The following is a 23,433-nucleotide window of genomic DNA, read 5'->3' as shown; positions in this document are numbered from 1 at the left end:
CAAAAAGGATCTCTTCCCCTGTGGCCTCCTAAACCAGCCCTATGGCTGCCCTGGCCACCTTGAGCAGAGTAAAGCACCCAGAAGGAAACTGCTGGCCTAAGCTCTTCTGAGTAAACTTACCCTGGAGGAAGCATGCTTTACCTTCCAACCTCTGCACAACACCATGGATAAACTGCAACTAGTAGAAAAGCCTTTTGGGTGGTCATTATAGCATGTGTGGCTTGGTGGACATACCGAAAGTGTAAAATGAAAATAAAGTTCTATGTGGATAATGAAAAACCAAGTACCTTGTTTTTAAGTTACTGGTAAAATGGGAAGTTAATTGCATTTTCAGACATTTTAGACAGCAAAAGGCAGAAGTCTCAAAGGGAGTTCATTGTGAAATGGAGAAGCAGGAGCAGTGCTCACCCTTTCATAGAACAGCTCCGTGGCTTGCATGCTCCCCTGAAATGTGGGAGATCTAGTCTCCTACTTCACTGCATGGGATTTAAATCAATCGCCTCTCTCCTCCTGGAGGAGGGCCTGACTCCCTGGGCTATAGGAAGCCCCAGGACAGAGCCATCCTGTTAAACTGGACCAGAAAGGCAGAGACTTTAGAGTAATTGCACAGGGAGTGCAGCCCAGCACAGAACTCCCACTTCCATTCTGATGCTGCAATCAATGCCACCTCTATGTGACTTTGGCCTGAAAAAAGGAACATATTCCACTTCAGAAGTGTCACAATGAATCATGTCAGTGCTCCAGATAGAAAACACACTTCCCTTATATTAATTCAAATAAATGTAGCCCAAATGCATACAAAAGTTTTGTGTTGGCCAGAACTGCATCAACTAAACAGTCTGTAAAAATCAGGCAAGCCCTAAAGAAGCTGACGCCTGTTTCAGTGAGGAGCAGGACTAACGGGGCATGGTTTCCAACAAACAGATTTCCCACTGCTGGATTTTCTGGGGCTTTGTGAAATCTGAAGCTCCGCCACCACTTATTATGCCTTCCCTCAACATAGATTCTCCTGCATCCATGCACTCCCCAGGAGCTGTGCACCCGACAAGGCAGATGCCAGTGATAATTTGCATCCCCAGCTGCTGCCGCTTTCCCTTAGAAGTGGGTCTCAGCAAGTCCCAGCAAGCACAAGGGAGAGGCTAGTGGTTTGCTTTAGTATTCCTGCTTGCACAAAGCTGCTGCTAAAAGCAGAAGAGGAGCCTTCCTGCTGCAGCCCCTGGAACCAGCTCTGCAGCCCAGGGTGAAACGGTACTACCACCAGAGACCTTTGAAAGGCAGCTCCCATGCAAGAGCACAGCGACACATCTCCCCTGCATCACCTGGGACAACTTTGCTCCCTAGGGACAGACCCAACAGACACCCAGAGATGTCTTGGGACACACCCAAGCTTGCCAGGCAGATAAACCCGGGGTGTCCTGTCCCAAGCCCAGAAAAACTGACTGGATCCAAATCCTCAACACAGCAATTGAAATAAGGACCTGCCATCTTCCTCCTTTGCACGTGTTTATCTTCTCACCTGATCAATATACAATTATTTTGTAACAGCTCCTCACAAAACCTCCTTTTCTGGCAGCATGAAGCATGTCCAGGCACATCTGCGTTCTTAGACAGGCCACACTGTACAGAGCCAGCACTAAGTTTGTGCTTAATTTTTGAAAGCCTGTCTTCCTTTTAAAATATATTTGATGGTGGCTTTCAGGCTTATTTAATTGCAAACCTCAGGTAACTGCAGAAATTATTAGATCATCACTGGTTCTTTCTTGCAATTACTTAGCTTTCTCATAGGTGTAGAGATGCATAAAAATTATTTTAGATTATTCCCACCCAAGATATACCTCCAGGATCCATTTCTGCTGGGGGATTTTGCTAAAGCTCAGTTTGCGAAACATAAAACATCAGAATCACTGGAGCTGCCCTCATCAGGCCCCTCAGGGATGACAGCCCACAGGCTCCTGCTAACCTGCGGTGAGGCAGGATAGGCCACGCCATCACCTTCCCCGGCAGAGCAGGGATCCTTCCATCATGCACCTTGAAGGCAGTCAGCAGAGATCATAAATCACAGGCTCTTTGTCCCAAAGTATTCCCGAAACTAAAGGCAGAAAAAAAAAGTGAAATGTCTCCTGGTCTGTGTTCTCTAAAGCAGACTGAGCCAAGGCTGCAAACTGTGCATCAGTATAGGTCTATTGATTCAAAAGAGATTACTCAACTTCCAAAAAGTCTCTTGCGCAAGGTCATAGGCTGTAGTGAAGAGCCCTGAACACAGGTTTTCTTACACGAAAATACACTTTTAGCCACTCTCCATCCCTTTTTTTTTGGCATGCATTTTTGTAAGTTTACCTTCCTTAAAACACATTAATCTAAAATACAAGTGTCTTGGATACCCTGCCAGACTTTGGATGCAGAGTGTCTGTCCAAGCCTTCAGGCTCTAAATTTCTAATTGCAAAACACTCCCCAGTATAGTTCATGAGACAGAAATAAGGGCCTTGCACTTACTAGCACAAGACTTCAGGAGTCTTAAGATTAAACGGGAGAGTGATTGCTGGACAAGGGAGGAACAACCATCAGTCCTGGATTTTTCTGCAGAAAATCCCGATCATATGGACCCAGGGGAACCATCAGGCTTGAAAGACTGAGAAGGTGTTTTGCTGTGATAGAAAAAGTCTACTGAAAACAGAAAAGCCATCTTCTCCTGAAAGTTGTGTCTCCTGGAGAGCATGGGGAGCAGGGAGGTCCATCAGGAGGCTGAAGGGTGGAAAGATAAGAGACACAGGATGGGTAGGCAAACAAGGTGAAAACAGAAGTGCCTCCTTTGCCCGATGGCTAGTTTCCAATCATAAATACATTACAAAAGGAAACCTTTTGTGTGGGGAAAACAACATCCAGCTGACCTCTATTCTATCAGGGCTCAGCTTATCCCTAGGAGAGGAAAAGAAGATCAAAAGAAAAGATTAAAGGAAGCAATTTTCAATTTTAAACGCAGTCGTAACATGATAGAAAGGAATAGTAAGAACAGCTGAAAGACACTCAGAGTCTGGGAGAGATGCCTTGGCTGAAGGTACTGCAGTGTTTTCCATATTTGTATGCTTTATTTTTAAACACCCAGAGCCTTTGCTTGATCAACACTTCCTTGTAAAAGAATGAAGGAGAGGAGGAGTGAGGGGCTGTGAGGAGAGAGGCAAATGAGGTTGGAAATTGATGATCTTCCCAGCCATGAAAGTCAAAATTCCTCCTTGAAACCAAATCCTCCTGGAGCACTACTCAGGCATGGGGGAAAAGGGGAGGGAAGGTAAGAAAGAAGATTTATTACTTAAGCAGAACTGAAATTCTGATGAGAAAAAGGACTGTCCAATCCACGCCCAAATGTCAACAGCAGGTCTGAAACTGGGTTTGTCATATTTCCCTCTCCTTTGCACGCATTAAAAAAATACAGGGAAGGTGGTTGGGGTTTTTAAAGAGGGGGGGGAAAGCCACTGAAGTCCCCTGATCTTACAAAGCCCTGGACTCTTATATTCCATTTATAGCTCAAGCTGGAATGACATCCCCCTTGATTAGCAAGCTGTCCAATCCAGCTGCATGTGTCAGGACTGTACGAGGCACTAAGTGAAATATATATATGCCCTTATAGAGTTTAGCACATTGGGTCCACCTCCAGGGCACAGGCTGTAGCTCATTCTGACCACTGCTCCTCTCCTGGGAATCACTTTTAAGGGTTTGTTTGGGTTTTTTTTAAGTTTTTTTTGGGGGGCACCTTTACTTTCAAGTTTAAGCAACACAAAATGGCACCAAAGAAGGACGTAAAGAAACCAGCGGCAGCTGCAGCACCAGCACCTGCGCCAGCACCAGCGCCAGCACCCGCACCTGCTAAACCTAAAGAACCCGCAATTGATCTCAAGAGCATCAAGGTAAATGGATGAACGTGTGCTGATCGCGGACCCAAAGTGCTCCGAAAGGGGAATGTTAGCAGAGTCCTGGCTGAGACCTGCGGTGAAACATTGTGTGTGTTTGGTTCCGGTTTGGGAACCGCAGTGAAATCAATGAGTAACTTCAGCCGATGGATTTGTTGACCTGCCTGAGCTTTTGATTGTTTTAGTAGCTGGAGGGGTGTAAGGCATGGTGCATGATTAACACAAGAGTGAAGCCTGGTGATTTCAAAAGTATTTTGGAGGGTGGCCCTCAGAACTTTTTACTAAATCAGTATCAGTCTGACCTGTTTGGTAAAGCTAAATTTGAAAGAAAAAACAATCAAACACCCCCCCCCCCCCCCCAAACCCCTGAAGTAGGTGCATGAGGACAGGAAAGGGTTACTGAAACTTGAAATGCAATGTTTTCCCATAGCACTGGACTAAAACCACACCTTATTTTGCAGTTTCCCCTCAAATTCTTTTCCAAATTTTTGCAACCACCTGATGACCTTTTTGTCATGTTTGGAGATCTGCATGATTTATCTTTAAAAGGAGAAAGAAAACAAAAAAAGAGAGGGAGAGAGGGATTTGGCAGTTTCATCTCTTTCTTTTCATTTGCATTGTACAACAAACATTGATAGCAACCATGAGCTGGAAAGCCATGGATGGAAGCATTTCAAACGATTTCCTCTCGCCTTTACATATTTGCTCAGAATTTGCAATTCGCTGCAAACTGAAAGCAACAAAAAGGAAAAGTCTTTCCGAGGTTTCCCTCTGACTGCAGTTCCATTCGATCTCATGCTGTCTTTAGTCTTTGCATGCCAACCAACATCACTGATTGTTGCCTTCACCCTTCAAAGAAAACTCCTCCATGTTGTGAAATTCTTTAATTCAGAAAGAGAAGAGGAAGATTAAGCGGTTAAAGAGATGGAGACAGACAGTTTCTCCAGGTAGGACTATAAATAGTTATTCTCCACCTACCTGACAAGCTGATTGGTCCCAGGACCAATTTGCTAAATTCTACATAAAGAATCATGCCTATTATGGAGAAAAGAAGGAGTACAAAGACTCCTAATAGGACCTACTTGTTTTCATGTCATGACAAATTCTGTTTCAGGTATCTTAATATAGTCCCAAGATTATGACACTTTTAGTGAGATTTCTTGAAGTTTACCTTAATTTTTACAATCAGTAGTCAGTATTTTTCTGAAACAGTATATAGCTTCTCGTAAGACTGAAGCTGAACCCACTGGCAAAGAGAAACAAAGAGCAAGAGGAAAAAAAAAAGACATTTTTAAATACTTTGAGTGATCATAGTAAAGGCTACACAAAAAGCCCACTGTTTGAGAATACTGGCTGAAAATTAGATTAGACCTCACATTTCACTCATCTCCAGAGATGAAGGGGAACACAAGCTAGATTCCCTACGAAATAATTTAATATTATTTGATAGCTTTCTATGTCCAGTTCATTAGGAGAAAATAGAATTTTCAACTCCAGTGATCCTAGCTAATCTATCTTTACATAAATAGGCTTAATAGTATATTGCCAGCTAAAAAAATGGCAGGCTGCAGTCTGAGGCATCTCTGCAGTTCACTCCTTTACCCAGACAGCTCTTTATTATGGCAGGAAATATAAACTGGTAGCACAGAGAGAACGCTCCGGCTTTTGTCATATTCAGACTAATAAAAGAAGATAGTCTGCCTAAATTCTTTCTTTTGAAAGATAGCATCAGAGAAAATATTTTCCTCTTTGAGGGGGGGGGGAAAGCCTGGACTAGTATGACAAAACTATTCTTTTAATGCTAACAGCAGTATGTAAGCATTACTATTCCATTTGCAAATAAGTGAAGATATGAGCAGCATGACAGAGGTTACAGGACTACCCTGCAATGCAGTGGGTGGCACAGCCCGCTGCCCTGCATGTTCATCACTAGCATATCTCTTTCTACAAGCATCTCCTCTACTCTTTGTCATGCCCTTACCAGGCAAGGAACAGGGTGCCTCAGAGGCGCAGCAAGAGTGGACGGAGCCCCCCCCCGGCAGTGGGGGAGTATACTCAACCACATGGCTGTGGCCACAAGGTGACACAGAAAGCCACGCTCCCTGTGAGGGTGACATGTCCCCTCTATCCATGACTTTTCCCTCTCACCTGAGACCCCACATCAGTCAAGGGCTGCCCAGGCAGACTGTGGCACTTCCAGCGCTGGGCTCTTCAAGAAGGGACCAGGAGCAACCATGGTGCCTTTCATCCTGCCCTGGAGCAGGGGCAGGGACTGGACAACCTCCCAAGGTCCCAGCCAGCCACCCTGTGTTATCCTTTTTCACCCTTTGAGAGCTCAGGCAGTGAAGGGAAATAATATCTTCTTGCAAGTAATTTGCCTGGGAGATGTGGCAGAGTCAGGAATCAAAATTTTCTGAGTCTTAGCCCAGTCCCTTAATTAGCATTAATTAATCCTGAATCCTTCCACTCAGCCATCAAAGTCCCAGCATGGGAAAAGGCACAGCACCATTTCCAGCAAAAATTTGGAGCCAGGGAGTACTTAAAACTAAGCTTTTGACTGGGCTCAGTGAACGATCCTGTCCTGGGGCTCTTTGCAATGATTTACCAGGCGTGGAGTCAAAGCCTCCAGCACTTTGAATGAGGGCATCAAGTGGGCTCCCCTCCACTCCTCAGGGGAATTAGCAGCCATGCCGGAGCTTGCTGCTAATGAGGGGTGACTGGGAATGCCAGGCTGCAGTGCTGGCGATGATTCAGGAAGCCACACAGCAGACAAACACACAGAAAGGCTTTGTTAGATTTTATAAAGAGACATCCAAACCCCTTCTAAGTGTTACAGCTGGAGTACATAGGAGTGGAGCTGCCTAATAAGGGTTTACAGCTGCCAACTAAGCCACATTTGGCAATATACTTCATTTTAAATTGGCATCAGAGATCATAATATTCTCCAAAACAAACAAGAAGGTGGTTTACAAACATGGCTAGTGATTCTTTTGGGGGTACCCCTCCTCTCAGATGCCCTGCTTGGCACATCTTCAGGGAATCTGGTTTTCTGTGCCTTTTGGGGTACACACTTTGAAAGTCAGGCTTTTTGGTTTTTAAGAGATCTTGAGCTGGGTTCCTGCAAATGCAAGCACCCCAAAATTGCCTGTCACCATCAGAAATTGTGACAGGTCTTTTACCGTCTCTGTTCCTTTTCCCCCACTTTAACCCAATTAAAGCAAATAGTTGGTGATTTGCTAGTACTAATAGCAGCTGGTATGGGATTTTCTATTTTTGAGCACCACCTATTGACTATAAAACTGAGTAACAGGAATACCTAACTGCTAAAGACTCAAATCTCTACACTCAGCCCCTTCTCAGTTCACCTTAGCTTATAGTACAACCACCACAGGAAGAGAGTCAAGGCAGGGAGGATGAATTTGTTTTGAAGTGAAAATGTAAAGACTCTTTTCCCCCTACTCAGGAAACAACATAAAACTCAATCTGCTTTGCACAAGCCTTTTCAGACCAAATTTATATTTCCAATTTTCCTTATTGCTAGCATGGCCTGGATTTGAATGATAGGTACAAAGGTTAAAGATTAAATTATAACTGACAAGAGAAGAACAGGGTGACGGATGCATCTGAGTGCTACCATCAGAACCAACCATCATTAAAAGCAAAATGACCATATAGGTCATTTTCTTAAGAGACCCAAGAATTCTGTAGTTAAAACTATGGCCAAGGACACTCCCAAAAAGATAGCTTATCTGTTTTGTCAACTTCCTTATCCCACACAAGCCTGAGTGAGAAGAAATGTTGAGTTGACGAACAGCACTACTATATGTCTGCAATAACTGGGATGAGACATTAATAATGAGGATGTCTCATGCTTGGTTTTGCAATTGAGGTAGTGGGAAATAGATAAACTCCGTATTGCCCAAATCAGTTTAACTCGGTCCCTAACCTAACAGGAGAAGTGTGTTGCTTTTTACTGGAAATCGAAGCACACTCAACCGGTCCTTGAACTGAGCCCAGGCTCATAGCATTGATTGTGATGTTTTGGAATCTGGGTGCTGGAGACACTGAGTGCAGTGCTTCATAGGCTTCCGCTCCGCAGATGGTGATCTGAACGTGTAGCACCCTGATCCGGTGTCACACCAGGCCCTTTGCTTTGAAGATACACCCGAGTATCCTCTCTCAAGCAGAGACAGACATTGGGTTCTTGCAAGTATCCATGGTGTAAGCGATGCTTATTTGGTACACAAGGCTTCCCATGCTGGTGTTTTCAAGGCTGAAATTCCAGGACACCAATTATGCCATGCCCAACTGCAGATAAGCTACCTACATCTTTCTCGGAAAAGTAATTAAAAGTTACCAACTAGTAAAGACTTGCTAAGGCCTTGTATAACTGTGTGATGCATGACAAAGCCTGCTGCATGGAAGCAAACCTGTGTGATCATTTGTTTTTAAATACAGAGCTCTTAAGACAGTAAAAAGTGTTTCTCCAAGTGTCCTTAATTCTTATTACATTCACTACTCAAGTAGGTCATCTCTGAACAGACATTGCATTGGCTATAACCAGAGAGAGATAAACTCACTAAAATGCACTGACAGAAAGCTTCTTGGCTAGAGGGCAAGCAGGACTACAAATGTCAGCTGAAGCGCTCAGAGAGCGATTATTCAGCAGACAAACGCCATGTGAAGCTGTGGAGCGAGAACAGGAATGTTAACAGTAGCTTCGCTCATAGTGTTAAGGGCTTTCTTCAGAGCTGGCAGGTTTTTGCCCGAAATTTTTGGCACTGGCCTTCAGATTATGCCTGATCCAGCTCCAGCGACGACTCCAGAAAGATTCCCTAGGACTGACATACCCGTTGGACAAGGTCACCAATCCCAAGTGCCCTTTCAGGTAGGAAGGGGACAAGCACAAATATGACTTAACCTTAAGAGACATGAAGCTACCTATTGGACGTCATCCAGACCAGTTTCCTGCTACCATTTTGACTACTGAGATACGGCAGCATGTGGGATCCACCCTGGAGCAGAGCAGCCCCAGCCAAATCCCTTGCCCCTGTGAACCCCACCACTGATGCCAGACCCACATTGCTGGCAGTTGCTAAATGACTGCCAGGGCAAGGCACAGCATAAAGATGTCCCAGGACAGGTAACCTGCACATCAGGCTCAGCTACACACGAAGACACTGTTGAAAACCAGAAGGAAAAGCAAACAGAAAAGCCACCACTTAGTTTTCTTTATGAAGTTTTCAGAACTTTGCCTCCTTTTCTTCCTAAAGCACTGCTAAGCAAGGAGTCCCTCAAAAGTAGGGACTGTCCATATATATTAGTAGACTCTTTTTCTTATGTCTGCTAACCTGAAAAATTATTTGGAAAATAATGATTTTTTTTTTTTAATTACACAAGATCCATTCTTAGTAATTTACAGCTTTGGCAGCATTTAAAAAAGATACCTATAGCCTTCGGAGGTTCTAGGGAGTGACAAACTTTGGTAGAAACAGTGGAATTTAAAGCAAATTACACAGAGAATAACATTTCAAGAGCTAACAGCAGTTGTGTGGCAGAGCCTTTCTCCCACCAACTAATAAATCAAAACAACACCAAAATATTTTAAAATAGTTTTAAACCCCCTTAGAGCACAGATTGTAACAGATAGTAACAAGATATTTGAGTTTATCTTACATAAGGCAAGAAGAAGGTGACTAATTTAGCCAATGACAAGTAAAGAAAGAAGTTGTCTGTAAGGAGATATGAAAGAGCCAAGCTAGAAATTTGCCCTCACTTCACTGGGGCTTTTTTACATCTTATACCCATTGCCAAAAAGCACTTTCAACTGGCTGGTTTACCGCATAGCGCTTAAATGTCAAGTAGCAATATTTTAAATAACGTTAATACTCTAACACTGCCACTGGGAGGCATGTTAAAACAACAAATCCCTTCGGGAGCAGGACTGCAGAGCCTCACATTTCCTCACACATCCTCTTAATTATGCAAAACTAAATGCAATTAGAAAAGGGACACTTCTACAAATGAATAGAATAGACTATTTCAGTAGAAAGGGACCTACAACGATCACCTAGTCCAACTGCCTGACCACTTCAGGGCTGACCAAAAGTTAAAGCATGTTACTAAGGGCATTGTCAAAATGCCTCTTAAACACTGACAGGCTTGGGGCATCGACCACCTCTCTAGGAAGCCTGTTCCAGGGTTTGACCACCCTCTTGGTAAAGAAATGCCTCCTAACGTCCAGTCTAAACCTCCCCTGGTGCAGCTTTGAACCATTCCCATGCATCCTATCACTGGATACCAGGGAGAAGAGTTCAGCAGCTCAATGAACACAACTGAATGCATTTCCCCCTGTGAAGCTAATGAAATCTGTTCAAAACAGTATGATCAACAGTGCAGCCAGAGCACATTTCACTCCCAGATATTTCAGAAGGGCACATTAATTTATCGTCAAGCCTCATCCAAAAGTTTCTGCACAACTGCAAAGCAACTGTGAAGTTACAAGCTTAAAAGTAAACAAACTGGAAAGTTACACAAAATGCTTAGAAAAGAAGTCTCATTCATCTGCAGTTAAGTTCATTAAACTTGAAGGGTTTTTGAGCTATTCTTCCAAACTTCATGGTATCTCGCACACACAATTTTCTCTCCTATATTAATGGTAGTTTGTTTTTATTCTTTCTTCAATTGTATTTCCAGGCAGCTCTGTTCTCAAAATGGAGCTCACTTCTCAAGAGCTCATCTGCTCCTAATGTTTCTCTGCCTCATAAAAGACATGGGGCTAAATCCATCAGGCTTTTGATTCTTACTTAAATGAGAAGTAGCCTCTCTGAAATCTGTGGCATCAATCGCACAAGCTATTGAACCGGAGTGAGGGACAGGAGAACAACAGCCCGCTTTTCAGAGGAGTTTGAGGACTGTGTAACCCTGCACTCAGTGATGTCTACTAGAAAATATGTGCAGCTGTATTAATCAAGGAGCAGGCATTAATGGTGAGCAGATATCATATGAACTGCTGTAGGCACAATCCTAGCTTAACTCTACCCAAAAATAAAAAAAATCCCTCTAGTCCTGAACAGAAGGCTAAATATACAATCAGTACCCTAGGGGACTCTCCGATTTTCTCCCCTCTGATTTTCCAAGACATCTGATATGTTCTCAGTCTCTTCTACGGAGACAGTACCTTGAAATATCTGGTGACTCTTTAATAAAATCCTGAGGTGATTCCCTTCTCTGTAATTCACCCAAAGGGTAACAAGCAGATGGAGCAGCTGAATGCTTTAACTCCCAGCAGCATCTTTTCCCAGGGCTTTTCATCCTGTCCAGACATTTACACATTTACAGTGAGGACAAAAGCAACTGTCACTCAGCATGGCTGTACTCAGTCCCAGTGCACACCAGCCTAAATAGATGAGCACAGCACCACACTGCAAAGGCCCTAAGGCCCAGAAACTGGTGGTTTGTTGGAAAGTTAGCAACTTCAGTAAGAATATGGAAATAAAGGTTTATGTGGACTGGGTCTTCTGCTTAGCTGGTGATAGAGTTGCATACAATCCTATCCCCGCCACCCTATTTAACTGGGACCTGGTCAAAATGCCTCTGTCTAGCAACAAGAGGAATAGAAGGCAGTCACAACCTATACAGGGAAAAGCCTTAATCTTAAAAAAAAAAAAAACAATCAAAAACCCCAAAACACACCACCTTTTTCTTTGGCACAGATAACCTTCTGGATAATAACTTTGTCCATAAATAAGGGCTAAGGCAAGTTAGAGAAATCCAGGTCTTCTGATCTTCCCATGTGTTGCAGTTCCTTCAACTTTTCCTTATTTTTGCTGGAGGGCATTTATTTTTTTAAGCCAAACTCCCGGAAATTTCAACATCTTTCTTAAGGCCCTGAGTCTCACCATGTCCTCTGACAACAGCAGAGAACACTGCCAGGATCAGAACAAAGATCAGATTACTGCAAAATACTTCTTGCTACTTTTTGAAGTTTATGAAAGCTCCTTACAGAATCAGAAAATCCTACCTTTAATTTCTTAAGGAGTGTTTGAAATAGTTTCTATACTGACGCCATTTGTATGTGCCCTTACTCAAAGTAAGTAGCATTTTAAGCCCCCAACAGACTCTATTGGCTTAAAGCAGGGTGATTCTTAATTCAAGTGAATGCAATGTGCCCATGCTAGAATATTTCTCCCCAGCAACACTCTTGTCTAGTGAGCTTTTATTCAAGAACCAGTAATAAAATGAAGGGCTGATAAGCTGAACTAGTATTTCCTCATCTAAAATCTGACCAAAGTCTCATACAGTCAAAAGATCAATCAGTTTATATGTAGACCCCTCTTAATTTATACATGTTTGATAGCCCATTCAAGCCAGATGGTTAATCCAGGCAGCAATTTTCTATGCCCAAGACAAACATGCCCCAATTATTTTCTGTTTGGCATCTAAAGTTTTTTGGGATGAGTTTTGTTGTAGCCAACCATAAAGCTTATCTGGAAATAAAAAAAAAATTAATCAAAGTTTTCCCTTAAAAAAAATTTTCAAAATCCTGTTTTCAGGGGAACATTTCCCAGTTGCCAGCACTGGAGAGCAAGAGGGTGAGGGCAGAAGGAAAATTCCACAGAAGGCACACACTGCATTGACCCAGGCAACATTTGAGCTCTGCCAAAGTCTTTAGAAAGCTCCTCTATTAATGCATTGGGACTGATGGCCAAGATCTATATTAGCTTTCTCACTGCCCGAGTTCCAGCCCCAGCCAGTATTAATCAGGAGATCTGCACTGTGCTAAACCTATGTTAGCTAATTCAGACAAGAGCATCTTTTCTCTTTTCTATGCAACCACACCTGATCATGGCTACACTTTGTCCTGAATACATCCCTGTTCCCACAAGCTAATAGATTACAAATAGCAGAAAAACCAAAAGTGAAGGATTGGCAGTGGAGCATTTTTCATACTCAGTATATTTTCCAAATATTTCTCAAAAAAATGCAAATAATCTCTTTGGACAGAATGTTTTCCAGCTAAAGTGGGGAGCTTAGAAAATTCTTTGCAGTTATATCTTTAGTTTTTAAAATAGGAGGTAGGAGGCTAATGTCTCAAATCCAACCAAATATTTTGACCTATTTTGATTGTTCAGTTTAAAAAAAAAAAACAGTAAAGTTAAGTCTGCTTGGATTTGATTCTTTCTTTCAGAGCTCTCAATATACTGAAAAGAGACATTCACAAAGGTTATGCTTATCTTCAGGGTAACTAAGCGAGCTACAGGAGAAAATTTCCCTCACTAATCACTTTTTGTCATTAGAAAACCAGGAGCAGTGAATGCTCAACAAAGGAAATCAACAGAAATTAGAGAGGGGATTTTTGGTGGTGCATTCCAGGGAGCCTGTTGTCACGCAAGCATTCCCACTCTGGTTCCAAGACACTCTTGACCCAGTTGAGGTGACGGGGAAAGGAAGTTTGGAGCAAAGTTTTCTAATCCTTTTACAAGGATTCAGTTCAGAGATTTGACCAGGGTTTGGAGGATGCTATGTGGTGGGACTAGATCTTTGCTAATGAAGAAGCTGCAGCCTCTACCTCCTGCAACCTACCTAGAAACTCCCCACTTGTAGTCCCACCATGACCCCTCCACTCGTCAACCCAAAAAGCAAGTACTGCTTTCCCCACCATGAACAGTCACCCTTCCACTTCATAAAGCTTTTTGGGGGGGGGGCTTAGCTTCTATCACAGCTTCTCCCTTGCCACCACATCACAAAAACCTCAGCAGCACCTCCTCTCGCCACACCAGTGAGCCCTGAAGCTGACATGCTGGTGCCCTGCCTAACCCCAACACTACAGGAAGCGTCCTAGAGAGCACAGGCTCTGTGAACATGAATTTCCCACTGCCCTGCAGGGTACATCTAAACATCAGCCGCTAACCTAGCGACACAGTTGGGTTCAAAACGCATAGATGCTTTTTCCCTTAAAAACGTTCAAAATTTGGGAAACATAAACAGGGCAGAGGAAGAGCTTCACAGTCAGACACCACCTCCGTCAACAGGTTGATCTTCTGCTCAGTGCCAACAACTGGATCACACCGCGCAGACAAGCAGCAGCACCACTCATCTAACGTTGAGTGCTATATTATCCGTATAAGGGGTTGAGCAAAGCCCAGCAAAGGTACAAGGACCATCCAGCTACATCTAACGCACAACCTGCAAGCCATGTGTAAATCCAGCCAGCTAGGCAAACACAGGGCACCTCTCACCCTCAGCGCTCCTTGCTCACTGACTTTATAGCTTATTGGAGAAACAGAATCCTTCCCTATAAGGAAGTCTTGGCAGGTCTGGACAAGGAATATCTCCTTTTGATGGTACGGACCCAGAAAGTGCTGACACGAATCAAACTTACTGCTTGCCACTCCCTACTGCTCTCCAGCCTCCTAAAAATAGCCATCGTAAGATGTCGATCAAGACATGGAGACTCCTGTCACTTTGCCCTAAGAAAGCTGAAGAACTCGCCAAGGGGAGGGACCACTTCCTTCTGACACCTAATCCAGGCAATGCCGTCAGCACCACCGGATAAATAAGGGGAAGAAAGGCCAGGAAAGCAGGACCACTCTCAAGACCTCTCAGCTAATCCCTCCTGCCCGTCTGCTGCTCCGCTTTTCCAACTCTCAACCATGGTGGGTCCACTGGAAAGCTAATGATTAGCAGCGAGCCAGTGTATTTTACATAAGTAAATTGGGCTTCTCGCTCAAGTTAGTTCTAGCGGGGGCAAGGACAGTCCAGAAGACAGTTTAGGTTAAGGAGGAAAGCCAAGCAAACCAAAGGACTATGCGAGGTTTTCCAGTTAGCCTCAAGTTCTGCAGCAGGCAATGGTAGATGTGCGGCTCCTGTAGCTTCAGACAGAAGGGTTACAATTTGCTAGTGCTGCCTGCTAAGCATTTTTTTTAAAAAATCAGATGCAACCTGCTAAAAGTGGCAAAGGAAAAAAAGTAGTATTTTTATAAGAAAAAATTTTAGTCTAGTACTTTATGAAACAAGGTACTGTCAAACTAATTTGAAACACAAACTTTAAAGGATTGGTTTAATTTCTATGTTAATGCAAAAAAAGCTGCTTGTTAGGCAATATTACTTCAAATGGTCTTACTAAAACAGGTCTATACTAAAACAGTAAATGACCTGACGGTACATTAACGACTTCTTTGTTAGTTAAGAGACTTTAGATATTTGTTGCTTCTAGCCACAACCCTGGCTTTCCCTGGGATGCAGTTTTTAATGGAATCTTTAAGAATAGACCTGGTGATGCTTTTTTTTTCTTTTTACACACAATGGAAGTTGCTAGTTTAGGTTGCTATGGTCTAATTACATTAGGCAAGACAGATGTAAGAGCGCGCAGCTACTTCATGCTATTTGCTTTCTCTCAGTGCATTTTCAGCAGTACTAGTTCTCTTTTTTCTCTCTCTCTTTTTCTTCCCAACTGCAGTCCTTCACTCCTGACCAAATTAATGGTAAGTGAAATAAAAGTTAAACTTCAACAGGGGGCAGGAGGGGGAACATAATGGCTACCAAATGCTAAATATTCACTAGTCTTAACAGCTCTTTTGCTATCTGCATTACTTCTGCGTATCTGACAGGCCACATTTTTGCTGTTTTGGAAGATGACTCATGGATTGAGCTGGATGCTTTAGAAAACAAACAGGTTCTCCCCCAGCCCCCCCTTCCTAAGCTATTTTTTGTGATTGATTTCCTTCCAACAGATCGAGTTCTCCAAGGAGCAACAGGATGGTAAGTTATGAGAGAGCCAATGTGTTTTACATGTACGTGGGTTCAGAGAGGAGCTATAGGCTCAGACGTTTAACTTTACGAAAAGATGAGCTAGAACTTCAGCTGGTATAAATCACCACACTCTTGACTTCAGAGGAGCAGTACTGACTTACGCTGAACAAGAATCTGACCGTAGATTTACGTGTAATTTATCTGGGTGCTTATGTGCTGTCCAAGCTGAGAAGTTTATGCCATGGTATGAAGAGGAAATACACTGGTGTTACGAGCTCTACCTACTGAACATTTCAGTTGTGCTCCTGTACTGGCCATCCACAAGGATGCTGAAAACGTGCTTTGCATTTGAAAGTCATAGGGGAAACAGGCAGATGAAGGACAACAGAAGGAGGGAGTGGGCTGAAAATTTAACTTAGCTCCAGTGACATTGCAATTTTACATGAACAGAAGATGCAAGAGGCCTACATGTCACTTTTGCCAGGAGGTGTTGTGGAAGGGGAGGAACACAGGCTGTTTTACTGTAAAGACATTCATGAAGCATGGAAATAGGTAGCAAATAAGTGACTTGTGTAAACTGTTGCTTATAAACACAATGGTCTGGATATGCTGCAATTCTTGAGCATCTTGCTGTATTCTCTGCTTCACAAACGAGCAGCAAATTCCAAATTTTTTTAATCAGTTCTTTCTTGGCAGATTGAAAAATTCTGACATGCACAAAAATCCCCACTGAGGCTCTGGAAGTCTAAGTCAGAGTGTTTTAAATATCTTAAGAGATGTATTTGTGCTATATTAAATAACATAGGTTTAAAAAAAAAAATCAAAAATTCAGCAGAAAATATAGTAGACTTCTGACTGTGAACAAAGTTTTTAGAATGGAACATACAAAGATTTACTAGAAATCCAGAGGGAGAGGAATGGCTAGAAGCAGGTCTTAAGAGACAACCCTAAACTTCCTGAACACCAGCCTGCTCTGGGTTACACCATCAAAGCAATAAGGAGAGGTACAGTGCAGTAAGCGAGACTGAAAACATTTCTTTTCCTACAGTCACTGCTGGTCACACATACCAAAAAAAAATCATTTGGACTCTTCCTCATTTTTTAATTCTAAAACTTTTACAAAAGGGTTGGGAGGGTTTATGGAAAAATGCCATCAATTCAAGGCTACTGGCATGTTTAACAAAGCAAAATATTGCTTTCAGCTTCCCTACATATTTCAGATCATCCAGCTGCTGTAATGCTGCTATGACTGAACCAAGCAGCGGAGCAAATAAAAGCTCCTTGAGAGATAATTTCCCAGGAACAGAGATGTCTCACCCTCAGCAACTATTTCCATCCACACAGGCTGACACACCAGCAGCAGGGTAGTACCCTCCTCAGAGAGGGATTTTAGACATGCTTATTCCAGCAGAGATACAAACTAGAACTAGCTATATAGAAAACTAAAGGAAAAAAAAAAAAAATCACACAGCAAAGATACATTGCAGTGAAATGCATGCCTGAGAGACAAAAATAAAATCAGGCCTTGTCTCCGAGCTGGGAAACAGTGTTCAGAACTCAGTGAGCATAAAGCTTCATGGGATTTACAAGACAGAGGAACTCTCCTGATGGCTTTGCTAGTAGCAAACTGCCATTGTTTTATACCTTGCTCTGGCTAAATGTCATTAATACACCAGATGAAAGATTGGATCATATGGTATAAATCACTACAGCTCTATCGACCCTAGCTGCTAAAGCAGGAGCTGATATCAAGTTAGTGTATTGTAAGGGAAAGCTCTACACAGGTCCAGAAGGCCTTGATTTCATACCATGCAATAAAAGCTGTAAGGGAGAAGGTTAGCAGTAAAGGGTTATAGGTCTCTCACATCAGACAGTAAGAGGATTAGTTTCAGATGTATTAGATTACAGCCTAGCAGGCCGACATCCCATATCAGCAGTTCTACTGGGTGCCAGCAACTCCTCCGCTAAGGCAGTATATGGATGGCTAAAGCAAGAACCTAAATACCTCTGCGTCGCATGTCCTCAGCACAAGATGAATGAAGACATGATTTGAAGTGTGGTTTATTACTCTTAAATCTGCCCCAAGGCACAAAGAACATTCCACCCACACAAGCTGTGAAACACAAAGCCTGTCTAGCTGCTGGAAGCACATCACGGCCAAGAGAAAGACATTTTACTTGGTTTACTTGGAGCTAAAACACAGCATCGTCAGACACTGCAATGCAGAAGAGGTCAACAGTACAGACAAAAATGCTCTTGACATAAGAGATTTGAAGATGGCTTTTTAGCTAGATCCTTGACTCAACACCCCCCCCCCCCCCTTTTTTTTAAAACCATTTCTTTATTCATTGCAACAAATACTCTAAAAAACCTGAAAAATACAGTAAGGTGATTAACATGGAACTTTGCAACAGAAGATGAAGACTGGCAATGCAATAAAGGCAACGTCTGTGCTGATTTTTGTAGACGTGTCTGTACCCTAAGTCCTTGGTCAGCAGCAAGGCAGAAATAAATGAACGTTGATCACTTGGCAGCACTGAAAGAAGCAAAGTCTCAAAGTGTACACACTGGAAACGCACTGGAATAAGGCACCCCACAAGTACTACCGCTGGAAAAGCTGGATATTCGTGCATCTGTAAGAAGCAGAGACAGACTGCAAAGGGCAGAGAAGAGAGCGAACAAATATGGGTAGAAATGTCATTGTAGGGCAACTTTAAGGGAAAACATAAGTAGAAGCATTTGAAATCCACCTTCAAGTTTCTGATTAGCACTATGTAGCTGAGAAGCTGGGATTGCAGGCAGAACCCATCGAAGCAGGCAGATGTTTTGCCCTGCTAGATACTTTGACAGAAGAGTCTGAGTCCTCTGGTGAGATAAGGTGGACTGGATAATAACATTTTTACCTTCTGCTGCTATGTCATGTAAAGAAACCTGTTCTTGAATGGCAATGTTTGCAGAAAGCTTATCTTTCCCCATGCTTGAAATAACTACGGGGTCAATCTCAAAGCTATTGATGGCTATTAGAGCCAGGAAAGCTATGAAAGGTAGATATAAATGTTTAAAAATAGTGAAACCAAAATGTCAGAGGGGAGGAGTTTTTCTTGGGATTGTGGGCCAAAGATTCCCCTGGCTAACTCCCCCGGAGTTGGTGGAACAGTGCCAGGAGACAACAGGCTCACATCTTTGTCAATACAACTTGTCAATAGGGAGCTGCCTGGCTCAATTTAACTGTTGCTCTTCCCTTGCAGACTTCAAGGAGGCCTTCCTCCTCTTTGACAGGACTGGTGATGCCAAGATCACTTTGAGCCAGGTTGGTGATATCATTCGGGCGCTGGGGCAGAACCCTACAAATGCCGAGATCAACAAGATCCTGGGCAACCCCAGTAAAGAGGGTGAGTACCCTACAGTCTCTCATGGGCCCTTCTTGAGCCTGGGGAACTGTAATTAGGCAACGTCAACAGTCACAGCAAGAGGGAGAGGAGCTTTTGCTCTGATGGGGAGCAAGGGGGACTCTGCAGCAGCAACAACACGTGGAATTTCTTGAGTTCCTTTTGAAGGGGATAATAGTGATGGGGAATACTGTGCTCAGAAAGAGGAAAACCTTCTCCTTTGGGTATGGAGAATTCTCTGTAGGGACCATTTTGGTATCAGCTTGGTGTAGGTATAACATACACTCATTTCTGCTCACAGTCCATTTGTGCCCCAGCCCTTGCTGAGGAGCTGTAAGTCCATTTCTAACAGCTGATACTCAGCTCTTCAGGTCCTTCCAGTACAGGATCTTCTGCATAAGCCAAGACATGCCCTGGGATTGGAAACCCACCCTCTTAGAAATAAAAGGAACAGTTAATTACCTCCTAACAAGGACCTAGCTGCAGGTGATCCCTGATTTCAGTCACGCAGACCATATTAAGATGGGCTAAATTATATCCAAACCCTCAGGCCTGGTAAAGGCAGCTCTGAGGAACAATTCAGAAGACCAGAGTTAAGCATTAGCACCAGCAGGAAGCACTGAGCAGAGGACTAACACAGAGGTGAGACCATGACAGTACTGTAAGTGACTACAGCAGTAACTGACAGCGATTTTGGTATAGCTGGGTAGTAAAATAGTTTCTCTAACAACTGTATATTCAAAAATCTCTCACATGTTTCCACCTATTACATTTCATCACCACCCAGATGAAGGCTGCTCTTTGCAAAGATCCAGGAATAAAAAAAGAAAATAAAAAAGATCCTTTTATTTGGCAGCCTTGCTCCAAGAAGGAACATTTGGGGAAGGCCTCACTGAGGACTACAACTTCTGGCTCGTGAGAACAAAGGGGTTAGATGCACTAAGCTTGTGAGTCCTTAAACCTCCACACTGAACACATCAATAGTAAATTTGGACACTGCCCCCACTGGACATTCCCATTTTTAATTATTCTTTTGTAGTGTCTGCTACCACATCCAAGAGACCCCAAAGAGGTCAGTAACATGTCAGCAACCTCAGGGGCTTGTCTAAGTCGCAACATCCCACTCTGGTTACCACTTCCCACTGTTGGGGCTCAAGATTTCCATTTTACTGTATTCTGTAGTTCCCCTACTCCCAAAATCCTTTCAAAGATCAAATCATGCAACAAGTTTCATTTCTGAAAGAAAAACGCAATAGGCACATAAGCATATAAAATTATGTGAGAAGAGGGCTGGAGCAAGGATGTGAAAAATCAGATGGATGTGAAAACTAACTCCCACGATAAGAGAGAATCCAGATTCTGCAAAGAAACTGCCAAATTGCGAGGCAAAGACTAGAAGTACAGGTTAGAAAGAGGTGTGCAAATGAGGTGGGAGGCTTTCTCACATTTCAGGGCAAATATCCCAGAAGAACACACATAGAAGTGTCTAGCATATAGCAACTGCTGCTTTCTTTCCAGAGATGAATGCCAAGAAAATTACTTTTGAAGAGTTCCTCCCCATGTTGCAAGCAGCTGCTAACAACAAGGAACAGGGTACCTATGAAGACTTTGTTGAAGGTCTGCGTGTCTTTGACAAGGAAGGCAACGGCACAGTTATGGGGGCTGAACTCCGTCACGTACTGGCCACTCTGGGTAAGGGATTATCATCTCTGTGACCACTTTAAAAATTGCTGCTGTTTGAAGGCGTGAGAGAGGGAGGAAAGATATTCTAACCAGTTTGGAAAGGTAGGAGGCTACAAAGCCAGGCAAGACTCCAGGTTTCCTAACTGGGAATCCACAAGGAAAGCAAACACAAAACTCAGTAGAAAGCCCAGAGAAAAAGGTTTGGTTTATTACAACTAAATTTAGAATAGGTATTAAGGGTGCCTGTTATTTGAGGAATAGGGGAAAAGGCTGTACACCTCAGTGACGTAACGCACATGGACAAAGGTAGAGGATTTGCTGTGTACTTTCTTTACTCTGTAGGAATAACTAGAATCCCTGTGTCTATATGCATGTGCAGAACTTCTAAAGAAAGTTAAAATTAATAAAGCTCAGTTCACATATAGGTCTTTTTGTTACTAACTCAGAAAATAAGGAAAGCCTTTGGAAAAGCTGTAGGGTCAGCCTCAGTTGTGTGTCTGTGGCAGAATTAACTGAGCTTTCTCCACTGTCCAGGTGAGAAGATGACAGAAGAGGAAGTAGATGAACTCATGAAAGGTCAGGAAGACTCCAACGGCTGCATCAACTATGAAGGTAGGTACAAGAGTTCAACACCTTCTCATCCTACATTTCTCTCCCTTAGTTTCAGTGCAGTTGGCTTTTAGTTTCTCAGGCAAATCAGTTAGGCAAAGCTACAGCTGAGTTAGGTTGAAAGGCTTATGCATTAAAACAACAGTTGCAGTATGCTTAGCCTGCCGTCACACTGCTCTGAAGGCTAGATTCAGCCACAGCAGAGAAGGCTACTTCAGTCAATGCCAGATCTCTAGACTCTGTGACTTTCTGTAGAGCAGTTGCAGCGATTGGAACCAATCCTATAGCTAATGCTTAGACAAAGTGCTCTATTAATCACATATTTAGTCTTATCATACTTAAGCAGGATGAGAATTTCATTTGTACAACATTAAACACTCGGAACTTTCTATTACATTGTTGGGTCAAATCTGATCAGGAACATGTGTTTTTAATGCTATCAGCTCATGAACAGCTGTTATTTTTAAAGGTACTTCCCAAAGTAACATTTGCTGCTCCTTCTAACTAGCATATCTGTATTTTTCCACAGCATTTGTAAAGCACATCTTGTCTGTCTAAGTGGACTTCCCCAGACACCAAATGGTATGTTCTTCTCATTTGCACACTTAACCTTTTCTGTGCTTAAAGGCCTCTACCTGCCAATGGCCAGATATAGGTTATGAAACTGACGTGACACTGTCTCCCCAATGATACAAATAGAACAAAATGAGACTGTTGTCCAAGAGCAAAGAAAACAGGAGTGTGGATTCCTGGGTCTTGTTCACAGGTCTATAACTGGTTGCAAACTGTGTTTAGTAGATTTCTCAAACATACCCAGACTGTGAAAAGAAATGCTAAGCTTATTCATGAGCATGGAAATGCTCAGGTTTAAATATCACCCTAGATCTCTGTTGTCATACAAAATTAGAGTTTGAGCTATGCAAACTAACAGCCTGAGACATTTATTCTAGAAGCATGTTGGCATTTTGTTTTTAAAAAAAGGATATCAAAGCAACACCTTCTGATAATTTGTAGATTTCTGTAAAGACAGAGTAGCCTGAATACTTGTGTGAACTACTGAGAACAGCTCTTCAAACAAAATAATCATCTGAAGAAGAGTATTCTGACAGTCATGATCAATAGTCAAAAGAGGGCTTCAACAGTATCCAATCATTTAGCAGTTCATCTACAAGGTGGGGGGGGAGGGGAATCAACAAAAAACCTGCAGCCTTGATATGCTGCTATTTTATCCAAAGAAAAACCCAGCAGCTGTCTCTAAAATGCAAACATAAAATATCGTGCGTCTGTGGGTTTTTTTGAACTGTTAGTTATTCTATCCCAGAAAAGACACATTCCCAACTCCTGTATGAAACAGGAAACACCTCAAAATAGCAATCAAGGGCTCAGTTTGTCATTTTGCAACTGTTTCTTCAGCCAATGTTAACTTCAAGTCCAACTCTCCCATTCCTTCCCAGAACAAGTCAAATTCAGAAAGACCCAACTGGCACTCAAGATTTGCCCGAAATTCTTGCTCAGTCTGTCACCATCAACATGGAAACTGCATGGAACTGGATGATGTGCCTCCGACCCCCACTACTTTTTAACCACTGCATCCATAGGTATCACCTCTGGATCACTTTCATTTAAAATAACCTGAACTTTCACCAAGGCAAGCTAGATGGAATAAACTGCTACCATCCAGGATCCATCCATTCCAAGCATCTCTTTCCATGTTTGCATTGAAACAATGTAATCTCTTGGAAAAATAAAGCATCAATAAATCCCTGTGGTCACTTTGTGGCTATAAAGTCTTTTTTTCCCCCTCTAAAGCTGTTCAAACTCACTCAAAGCAGCCCTCAGCACTTAATTTATTTTCTCTGTGTAATGTATTTCACAAAATAAAGTTTTATGAAAAAAATATAGACACCTCCAGGATGTCACTCTACTTAATCTGAATGAAAAGTGTTTTCTTTGGGGACCGGGAGAAGCAATAATTAGAAAACTACCACCTACATCAGCACTTAAACATTTTTGGCAGAAGAAAGCCTGGTAGCTGGCATCAGAACAGCTCCCAGGGTGGCACCTGCTCTGGCGCACCAGGCAAGACCCAAAA

General features: G+C 42.8%; 1 protein-coding gene across 1 annotated transcript; it reads left to right on the top strand.

Moving 5' to 3' along the window:
- Positions 1-3,777: 3,777 nt before the first annotated feature.
- On the top strand, positions 3,778-21,899 carry MYL1 (myosin light chain 1). The gene is made up of 6 exons (XM_059820348.1): positions 3,778-3,903; positions 15,642-15,669; positions 18,909-19,052; positions 20,568-20,741; positions 21,267-21,344; positions 21,871-21,899. The coding sequence occupies exons 1-6, from the start codon at positions 3,778-3,780 to the stop codon at positions 21,897-21,899; spliced, it is 579 nt and encodes a 192-aa protein (XP_059676331.1).
- The last annotated feature ends 1,534 nt before the right edge of the window (positions 21,900-23,433 follow it).

This window comes from Gavia stellata, chromosome 8 (genome assembly GCF_030936135.1).
Source record: "Gavia stellata isolate bGavSte3 chromosome 8, bGavSte3.hap2, whole genome shotgun sequence".
Classification (NCBI taxonomy): domain Eukaryota; kingdom Metazoa; phylum Chordata; class Aves; order Gaviiformes; family Gaviidae; genus Gavia; species Gavia stellata.
This window is presented reverse-complemented; position numbering and strand designations above follow the sequence as displayed.

What these genes read in the sequence shown, in the direction of transcription:
- MYL1 (XM_059820348.1), top strand. Translation starts at nt 3,778, where the DNA reads ATGGCACCAAAGAAGGACGTAAAGAAACCAGCGGCAGCTGCAGCACCA. An exon ending in GGGCAACCCCAGTAAAGAGG is followed by an intron (nt 19,053 to 20,567) that starts GTGAGTACCCTA and finishes CTTTCTTTCCAG; the next exon opens with AGATGAATGCCAAGAAAATT. An exon ending in CGGCTGCATCAACTATGAAG is followed by an intron (nt 21,345 to 21,870) that starts GTAGGTACAAGA and finishes ATTTTTCCACAG; the next exon opens with CATTTGTAAAGCACATCTTG.